Below are 10,909 nucleotides of genomic sequence, written 5' to 3'. Positions count from 1 at the left end.
ATATATTATAATATAATATATAGAGCACCTTATCAAAAATGGAACCAGAGAACAGTTTATCGTAACAAAAACCGTAACGATTCGAATCAGGTTAATCACTCTTGTGCTAAGGTGATAATCTGTATTTATATTTCACTAGATATTACGAAACTGGCTCAATAAAACCAGGTGTGATAGGAGGAAGCAAACCCAAAGTTGCGACGCCCAAGGTAGTTAGCACCATAGCATCGTACAAGCGCCAGAATCCGACAATGTTCGCCTGGGAGATCCGAGACAGACTGCTAGCAGAGGGAGTTTGTGAGAAAGAAAATGTACCTAGTGTTAGCTCGATAAATAGGTAAGATTTCTTGACATTTCTTTCACATTGAAGAGTAACACTCTATGCTCAAGTGATAGCTAATGCGGTTGTCTCTAGCAGTATGGCATCACTGTATTACATTATGGGTCTATTATTATTTTTATCTGTAAGATGACATTTCCAATTATAACTAGGCTGTTTTGCTTTCCAGACAAATCCAATTAGAATTCAATTTAGGTTTCTTAACGACCTGGGATGCTTTGTATTTTTATCATTTTAAAAATATTGTGCATCAATAAAGACAATCAAACAATACACTGAAATAATTAGAATGTCATATAGATGTCTAACACGCACGTGAACTGATATGAAAACGTACTGTAATATCTATTCGAACCTTGAAGAAACGATATCGTTGGAAGTAATCGATGATTAAGATTTGTTGATTAATTCAATATAATAATAACAATAATAATAATAATAATAATAATAATAATAATAATAATAATAATAATAATAATAATAATAATAGTAATAATAATAATAATAATAATAATAATAATAATTATTATTATTATTATTACTACTATTATTATTATTATTATTATTATTATTATTATTATTATTATTATTTCACGTATAAGTAAACACAGGCTACCACCTCTATACTGCTACCATTAAGCATTCAATGATCACCATAGGAACAATCATTGCGTATAGAGGGAATACTTTTGAGTTTTCCGCCTGATAATTTAAAGAGAGATCCGTCTATACCCTACAGTATAGAAAATGCTTTATATTTACACTAAATATATTGAACGGCTCATTTAAAATGATCAAATGTTGTCAGGATTTCCAATGGCAATCAGAATAAAACAAACAACTTTTCGATGATTTTGCAGACGTTTTACTAAAAAATACATTAACAACTAAAGGTCTATACAATGGAACATTGAGGAATATCTTGGCGAGGAACTTGTTTTCTTGCTCTAATTTAAGTTAAAGCTAACAAATTACTTCAATATACCAATTAAATAATCCAAGTGTTAATATTTTCCTAGTTGTATGAGAGCCCGGGCAGAATAATTGAACCGTTAGACAACGACTTTTAATGTAAAATGTCTCTATATATTGTATATTTGCTACTTGAGAGCACAACGAGAGCGCGTGCACCGCTTCTTAAAAAGTATTGTCCAAATAAAGTACAGTAATTAATTTATCCTTAAAAATATTTATTGTTCAATTTTTCTTATTAAATTCAATTCAAACATTTGTGTCTGGAAACAAAGTATAGTACAATAGAGTAATATTAACTGATATTAAAGACGTCCAAGTGATGTCTGTCGTAAAATGCATGCAATTATTGTTTTAAGGTTTATTATCCCGGGAGAGTTGTTGTAATTACCATTACTGGATATATAATCATAAAGTTTGCTTCCAGCACTTATTAATGACGCGAACTACGAAGATGCTGAAACAGTTGTTTTGATCTATTTGACCGACAACACAAATTTTGAAAGAAGGTGACAAGGTAAAAGATCACGATTTCGTATTTTTGACCAGAGCAGGGGATGTCTTAATTTGACGCTTCCTCTTTCTAACATGTGCCAATTCTTCTCGTTACTTTAGAATTGTTCGAAATAAAATCGGTGATAAAGGAATGAAAGGTGATACGGTAACAGAAGGAATGACGTCACTTTCTACATCCTCGTCCACGAATTCTGTTATAACATCTACAGATGTACCAGTAACGACCGGCTCGTCGTACTCTATAGCCGGTATTTTGGGCAAGGCTAAGCAAGGTTACGATGGTAAGGGCACTTCAAAACAAAAACTGTGTTTATCAATGTGTATGTGTGTATCATATAGGGCCTAGGCTTGTATGCCATTTGAAGAATCGTCTGCATAAAGATGTTTTTGTAAAACGAATTATATTATAATTATAATTTTCTGTGTCATTTGTTTACGTTGCCGCAAGAGGTGGGGTTTAGGAAACTTTTCCGTCATCTTCACCTTTCGCAGCCCCAAACATGCTGCTCAAAAAAATGTTGTACTTATAGGCCTATTTTTTGGTGTAGGCCATAATGAACATGAAGATACGATTGGATGGAATTATCTAGGCCTATTTATAACCACCGAGAAACGACACACCTGCATGCATGCCTCGCAAACTGGTATTAAATTGCACACGTTTGGTAAACCCTATTTTTGACATGAGTGTTAGAAACATCAAACATGACAGATATTTTAAATCTGTTAACACTGCTGATAAAATCTTTTAAATGCGTGACAAATTTGTAAAAATGTTATCGCAATATCTATTCGCTCATCCCCACAACACAGAGTAACGCGTTTATGTCGAGAGCTCACGCAGTATCAACGCGGATAGACCATACTATTATAACAGTAACAGGTTTGACGAGTTACATAAAATATAATTTTTCATCTGATAATTTAACCAAGATGCAAACGAAATAATTGCTAAACAGTTCCATAGCAAAACAAATTTTGCCATGGTGTCAGCACTTGTTGTGTTTCCGCTGCAATAGAACTTTTCCGGGTGAAATAATTATACATGGATAAGGTTTAATGGTACTAAAATAGATATTGAGGTTAAACAAGCGCGTACTTTATAGAATACGAAATATTTATGTCGTCACTTTACGAGCGATCAAGTAAATAACACAAAGTGCCTTCTGCCTGAAGTCATGTTTAGTATTCATTGGTTGTAGTTAGTCTACTCCATATTACTCTGTCAAACATCGTTCTGCATAATCAACCCTCTCAACTAAAGCAACTCAAAAATTAATTTCTCAAAATGCAGTTGTAGCTGTATTTAATCAGTGGCCCATAATTCAATATCTTTTGAAGGAATTACTTTATTCAATCTGAAAATTGGATTGTGAATTGACATATCTTACGTTAATCATTTTCGTTTATAAAAACATTACGGAATGTTGAATTACAGCAAACATTTAGACGCGCGAATTGGAAATAATAACGAATTTAAGTACCAATTATCTGATCATAAATACAGTCCTTTATATATTAATTATCAGATCACTTGTGTCATTAAAGAATTGATATTTATTACCTAATCCGAACCATTAAAATCCCATTTTCTTTACGCATTGTTAAGTAATAATAAATATTTGAGCATTAGGCCTATATTAAATTGCAAATTGAAATAGAAATAGAAGGTTAAATTATTGACACAAATTAATGAAAGGTTTGTATTCTGTTGCACGCAAATATTTAAATATTAAAAAAATACTTTTACACAAAACTATAATAAACTGATGGTTAAGATGCTTGCCTCTGAAATATTAACTAAATCGAACCAATTTGTTCTGTTGCTTAAATGCAACAGTAATTTTAAGATAACAGATATTTAGATAGCTCCTTCTATATTTAATGATTTAGGTTTGAACGTTAACAATGATGACAGAAGCTACATATAGGCTATAAGCTATATATAGGGGCAATATGTATACATACACATACGTATATACATATATACTTATATATATATATATATCAAATATATATATATTATATATTATATATATTATACATATATTATATATATATTATATACCGGTATATAATATATTATATATATTCTATACATATATATTTATATGTTTATATACTGTATATTATATATATACACTGTATATATATAAGAGACAGTATATATAGAAGCAGATACAAAGGTAAAACAATTGCATATGTTATTGACAATGTAATTTGTAATTTTTGCTTTAAATGCTATAGATGAGTAATTATTTCAAAAGTTAAATACACGCTAAATTTTTCGAAATTATATAAATACGTACGTCACTTATAATTGTCATGTTGTTGTCTTATCGAATTCTCATATAACGTTTTGAATATCATTTTGTCCATTAACGAATCTCTCTGTGCATCTTAGTCGAATATTGGCAGAGACAGATGTTGATGCATACATACCGTTATTAAATATTATTTTTTTTGAATTGCGATGCTATTATTTCATCTTGTTATTATGGCATATGCGCGACTGTCTGTTTTTAAAATCAATTACGTTTAACGAGCTTCAGTTCAGAACTTCGTTTTGTAATTACGTAGATTATGTTGAAATTAGAATTTTGCCCCTTACTTTCTCTATCATCACCTATCGGTGCAAACCATAGGCGACTACACACTTGGAGCTTATTAAGCTAGTGACTCCCTCATGAAAAACCAGCCTGTCTTCGGCGGGTCTGCGCTAACGAGTTTAATACAGACATGTGCAATTTGGAATTTTCCAATATTGTGCCTTAAATGTGTTTAGGATAGCAGCAAGATTCTTTATGAGTCCATTGGGATTTGATTATGACAAGCGAGCGCATAACTCATTGGGTCGTTCTTGCTGACTGCGTTCGAATGCGTCCCAAGTCGAGTTGAGTTTCTGAGGCAGATGAATTCTGTGGAATATTAATAAAGCTATCGCGATGAGCCCGTGCTCGCTCGGCTGGGCATAGGGTGGCAAAAGCCAACGATGTTCAATTTACGAGTAGCGAGAATTCTATCAAAATTAATGGTTAATACATGACGTAAAAACGAGCAAAATAAACAGTGAGTGAACGATCGAAAAACAGGTCTATAATATACTAATATACGAGACTTAAAGTAAACAATTCTTGTTGTATGTATGTAACGCAACATAAAATATCTAAAATACTAGTAAACAAAGGAGTTGAAATAAACACAATAAACAACATAAATATAAATTTAGTTATGATACGAAACACTCCAACAGACGTCAAGACAACACACGCAATAAAAAGTCCGTTTTGATAACATCCGTGCGAAACACAGTTACCAGCTTATACCGAGCTCAAAACACAGTTGTCATTCAAAATGTATTTTTTTTTTAAATAAACGACCTATGACATTTTATAACTGCGATTCGATGTGCATTTGTTTCACATTTAGATAATTTCGTTCGATAATTATTAATAAGATGAGGTGGTCTATAGTCTGTATTGAAGCATAAATTGACTGAAAGATAGATAACAAATAGAGCAACAACAAACATAGGCCTATTAATAATAGGCCTAATAATAGTAATAATAATATTATTTATAGTAATAATAATTATACTTATACAAATTATTATTATCATTAATTAGTGCCTAATTAGGCTTCTTGATATTATCATATAATAATTATTATTATTATTATTATGCCAATTATTATATTACTATTATATAATTTATTTGTGAATGTTTTCACTCAAAGTTAATAGTAATTTCCAGTTTGTGATTCAAGTACTATCTAACATTAGGCCTAATATAATATATTATTATCATTATTGTTACTTATAATATTGTTATTAGTACTATTATTATAGTATTATGTGAATTATTATTATTTAATTATTATTAGGCCTATCTCAGTTATTATTATAATTATGATTATAATAATAATAATCATTATTACTATTATTACTATTATTATTTATTTGGTATTATTTGATTTTTGTTGTCAGGTTGTTGCTGTTAGGGCTAAGTAGAAAGACTTCATAAATGATAAGAAAAAATAAATTTTACTTTCTATAGAAACATTTTATAATACAAATATGTTTATTTAGACTGTATATATATATATATATATATATATATATGTATATATATATATATATAATTACAAAAAAATTCTTAAAGAAATAATAGTCGAAACTTGGTATAACATATTATACAGCCATGGTCGAAAAAAGAAATTATATTGATATATTTTAATGTGTATCACAGTGGAAACCAAAATAGGTGTATTCACAGCGTATTTCAATAATAATTACTATATGGACGATGTAATATGAAACATAACTTTATCAAAAACATTTATAAATGAAAGACAAGCTATTTGCTGACAAAGAAGCGAAGAACAAAACGATTGTGAAATTGAATGGGGTGTTGAGGAATACTGTGTCTTAAGGAATATGAAATATTAATCGAGACCCATTCGAACGCGATTAAGAGCTATTTATCAAAAAATCTACCGAGTTTATCTATCAATAATTAATCACTACGGCTGTATTGATATGAATACATAATGCTTGTGAAACTCAATTCCCGTCGTTGAGGATTAGTTAAGACACAGGGTGTGAGATTTTGTGATCTTTAATAGAAACATTATCGTGCCTGTGAGGTGTAAATCACGAGGAAATTGCATAAATCGACGCTTGATCGCCGCGGAGATGTTCCCAGATAATGTACGTCCAATGTCCTATCTGTTTGTCATTAAGTTTCATATGAAAAAGTAGAGTAAATAACGAGATACAGCGTTCCGCTTAATTGGGCAAGTTCTCGCGTAAAATCCCGCGAGAGTTTGCAAGGTATTACTCTAAGGGTGACATGAACGTTATTAGCCAAACAAATGAAGCGCAGAGAGTAATCCTGACAGGTTCGACTTGAAAGATTTTTTTACACTGAACTAGGACGAGCTAATTATTCATATCGCTGATACTCGATATTTACAAAATACAAAAACACACAAAAAAAAAAATAGCGAAATGATTCGAAGATGTTGAGGCCAAATACGATTCGATAACAGCGTATGAATCATGGTGTTCTGCTGTCAACGTTTCTTTGTTAAAGAAGTTGATTGCATACGTAATGAGTTCTTAGATCAGATCCGCAAAAATAATAATTTGTTTTAAAGAGAATACTGTTGAAAAAAAATTAACGAATTATCATAATTGCCAAGACATGTCGATAAAAAAATAATTATACGAATCTATATATAGATGAGAAATTGTTTTCCTTTTATATTTTATAAGCTACTATGAACTAACTATTATTGTTGTCATTCTTTGTTATTGTAAATTAGGTTCCAGTATGGAGGAAATAAATGTCCTCCATGGTTTCCAGGGCTAGCTGAGACAAGTTTACTTCTAGGCTAGTCCTCATCGAAGCCCTGTTTTATATTGTAAATATTTGGCTTTTGGATGAAATAAATATTTTGTTGAATGGAATTGAACATTATAGATCTAAATTAACATTTAAAATTTATCTCAATGAAACTTTTTAAAAATAATAAAAATAGTAAGTACTATAATAGCCTGTTACTCGAATATGTTACTGTTCCCATAAACCATTGCAACATCGCTCGCAATTTCCATGGGCTTAACAATATGGAATTTTGGCGCCAAGATCACGTAGAAGTTTGACGCTTAACTTAATAAGATTTAAGTGTGTTGATTGGATATTAATTTTATATTAGCATTCAGATCAATAATTATCTTACATTTTTTCATCGACAGTTAAAATAATGCTGGTATTATAATAATATTTTCGTTGGTATATTAAACAGATAGGCTTATACAAAATGAAATAAGTAAACAAGTAACCAAGTGCTAAAATATTATACGCACACACACACACACACACACCTGTCTCTTATACACATCTAGATGTGTATAAGAGACAGTATATATTTATTTATTTATTTAGTAGGCCTGTCTAAAATATCAGTTTGTTTTGTATCACATATATAATAAGTCAAAAGAGGCCTAACGGTTGATTATTACTTGAGTAACAAGTGCTAGTTATATGATTATACAGATACTTACTATTAAATGTGAACTTGAATTTTCTGAGTACATTAAATAGGCCTAATTCTTCTAACTTTTTACTCAATCTCAGACTCGGGGTAAATTACCTTCACCTTCAATTGCCGACATTCAACCCAAACAAAAAAGAGCCCCTACAGAGATAAGTAACCAAGGTTTACTTAAAACACGATTCAATGTTACAAGTTCTAGGTTTGCGGTAAGCCCTACAACAAACATGAGTACAACAGCACACAGAGACAAGTAGGTGTTTTGAGGATCAAAGTTGATTACAACAAACGGGGCATCGCCCACTTAATGACCTTAAACATTAGAGTTACTAGGGATATAACTTGTATTTTTATTGTATCAATTACCAGTAGATATCATTGCTTGAAAGTGTATGTAGACCCGCGAGTGTACGACGTCACTGAAAGCGTAATATGGTGCGCGTCTAATAAGAATACGCTTTTCATGGCCAATCACAAAATGGATCGGAGAGATACTTATATTTACAACTTGCAATGAAGAACTAGATATCATAACACAATATACAATATTAAACATTATAGGATTTCCAATTTCAACCTAAAAATTGATTCTGTATTCGATTTGGTCACCAAGCGTCGCAACCATTTCTCGCGGGTTTTGGAACATGATGTTATAGCAGTGAAGCGGAAAGAGCAACTAAACATTCATATACTTTTATAATCATTACCGACATCTTCATAAATTGTTCGTCGATATGATTTTCCTTGATCATTCGTGCAGAGTTTGTTGGCTTATAATACTGTGTATGTCCCTCGTCCAATGCAAGAAACAAGTAATATTGTCGCACCAAACGTATGGGCAAGATAATGGACGATTAAGTAAGTCAGAAAGCTGTATAGAACAAAGTAGGCTGGCTTAGTGTACTGCTTTTAAATGATCAATTCGATTACGATGACCAAACTATGGGCGTTTTAGCGTAGTTTTCTCAAGGAAGCGACCATGGCCCAACTAACCGGCTATTCATCTGTGGTTTTATTTCAAAAAGGATGAATTTAATGTGAATTCTACTGAATGGAATTAAAATATAATGCCTGTTGTATTCTCTTATCAGATTTTATTTGTAAACGCTAAACAGCCAGTGTTAAAAGTAACAAAATAGTCAACTATTTATTATTCTACAGGCGACAGTCGTCTGGCTTGCGAATTCGGATAGCGCCTCCCGAAAACGCGCCTTCGATACTCGCATATTTCCTGCGGCCCTTAACTTTTCGTCGTGCGTCCATATCAGAAACCTTTCCCAAGATCGTAATAAAGAGATCTTCGTCAGTCGAAAACATTAATTAATAGTGAGGTCTAGAATGTTACCAAAGTAACTAACACCGTGAGAAGAGACCTATTGCGCACCTCTCCACGATCTTATTCGTTGGTGTTTTAGTGAACTTGAGCTTGCTGTTAATTGAGGGAATATATTTTGACAAATATACCGACATTGGATATTCTGAAATGTCAATATCGACGAATATTTTCAAATGCCACGGTTTCATTTTGGGAATCAACATGAATGCACAATAGGTGACTCGATGTAAGCGAGATTGACATTTAATTGTTTGCTCGAATTTCTTTCCTCTCCAAACTAATACTAATATTACATACGAATAGACAGACGGCGCTGTACTACTTGAAAATTTAATAACCCAAAAGAAATTTATCATTAATTTAAAAAAATACGTATGATTTACTAAACAAAAAAAAAATGTTTTAATCAATCTTTCACTAAGTCTACAAATGGTATCAGAAACATAGACCTATTTTTCATCACGCCCGCAACGGTCAACTTTTTCAGACCTGCTTTTGCATATTTTCAATCGATACGCGTGTACATTATTTTAAACGCGTTTGGTATTTGATACTTCGAAACTTAAAGAATAAGCGAACTTATAAAATGCTCAATACAGTACAGTACAGTACAGACAGTATTCTAATGTTTATATTATAAGACTCTAAGTTTGTGAAGCATAATAAGTAACATGTTCAAGATTGTGTTCTAAGCCATAATAATGAATAAGCCTATTGCTTCGTCTGTAACTCTAATTCATTTGAAATATCTTAAGTCATTTTCTTAATTTTGAAATCAAAGGCAAATTACATTCTAGGACAACTGTGATCCAAAAAATAAAATAAAATAAAATAAATAAAAACCGAAAGGAAGCAGTTAGGATAAAGGGAGGGACGGCACCTGTGGAAGGTGGATGGCGCAGTGCCTCTGCCGGGGAGACATGATACTTACATGTTTGGGGTTAACAAAGTCACTTTATATTTATTTTGTTATAGTAGGCCTACTTCTTTGTATCAGCGGCATGCACAAACTGAAATGCTGCGTTCCACTTACCTACAGTATGTTACCCCGCTACTGCCATTGTATTGTACGAACAAAATTTGCATATGCACTAATCTTGCCGTGTGTTGCTCGTGTAGTGACAACTCCTCTTTCAATATTTTGTAGGCTTGTGTTAGTGTAAAATTATTATTTAACGATATTTTAAACGAGATAGATATGAATATGAAATTTTCTTTATGATAAGAGGCCTAAAGGGATTATTTCTTACAGACTTGTGTAGGTGATTTGCGGTAAACCACAAACATGTTTTTGCCTTACTCAAATTAGTAGGCCTATATGTTTCAGAAGGCTGACGTAATTTGAACGGTATTACTTCATATGAATTTTGGAATGTTGGTTCCTTGTTTGTAATTTGTGCAAAACAATCTTTAAAATTTAATAATTCGTTCATCCTGATAACATTTTCTGAAACCCGATTATCTTGCAGGTTGTGGCGATAGAGGGCCAGCACATCACCATGTAAATGGCAAAATAGTTGATTCCGAAGAAACGTGTAAAATGATTGCAAATCGAAGCGCGTTCACATCAGAGCAAATCAAAGCGTTCGAACGAGGAACACATTTTCCATCAGACTATTATGTTCGAGATGAGTCCGGCAAGATTGAGATGAGTGACTCAAGGACGCAGGTCAGCAATTATTCTATAT

At 32.0% G+C, this 10,909-nt stretch overlaps 1 protein-coding gene across 1 annotated transcript in view; it reads left to right on the top strand.

The window, feature by feature from the left end:
• Positions 1-10,909, top strand: part of LOC117104692 (paired box protein Pax-5-like) — a 37,476-nt gene that overhangs the window by 20,712 nt on the left and 5,855 nt on the right. The window contains exons 3-5 of the mRNA XM_033245574.1: positions 140-337; positions 1,928-2,109; positions 10,691-10,890. Coding sequence (XP_033101465.1) covers positions 140-337; positions 1,928-2,109; positions 10,691-10,890 — 580 coding nt within the window. The remainder of the gene's footprint in view (positions 1-139; positions 338-1,927; positions 2,110-10,690; positions 10,891-10,909) is intronic.

The sequence above is a fragment of the Anneissia japonica genome, unplaced genomic scaffold, assembly GCF_011630105.1.
Source record: "Anneissia japonica isolate Jap-2015-1 unplaced genomic scaffold, ASM1163010v1 scaffold287712_len2945570_cov188, whole genome shotgun sequence".
Taxonomy (NCBI): domain Eukaryota; kingdom Metazoa; phylum Echinodermata; class Crinoidea; order Comatulida; family Comatulidae; genus Anneissia; species Anneissia japonica.
This window is presented reverse-complemented; position numbering and strand designations above follow the sequence as displayed.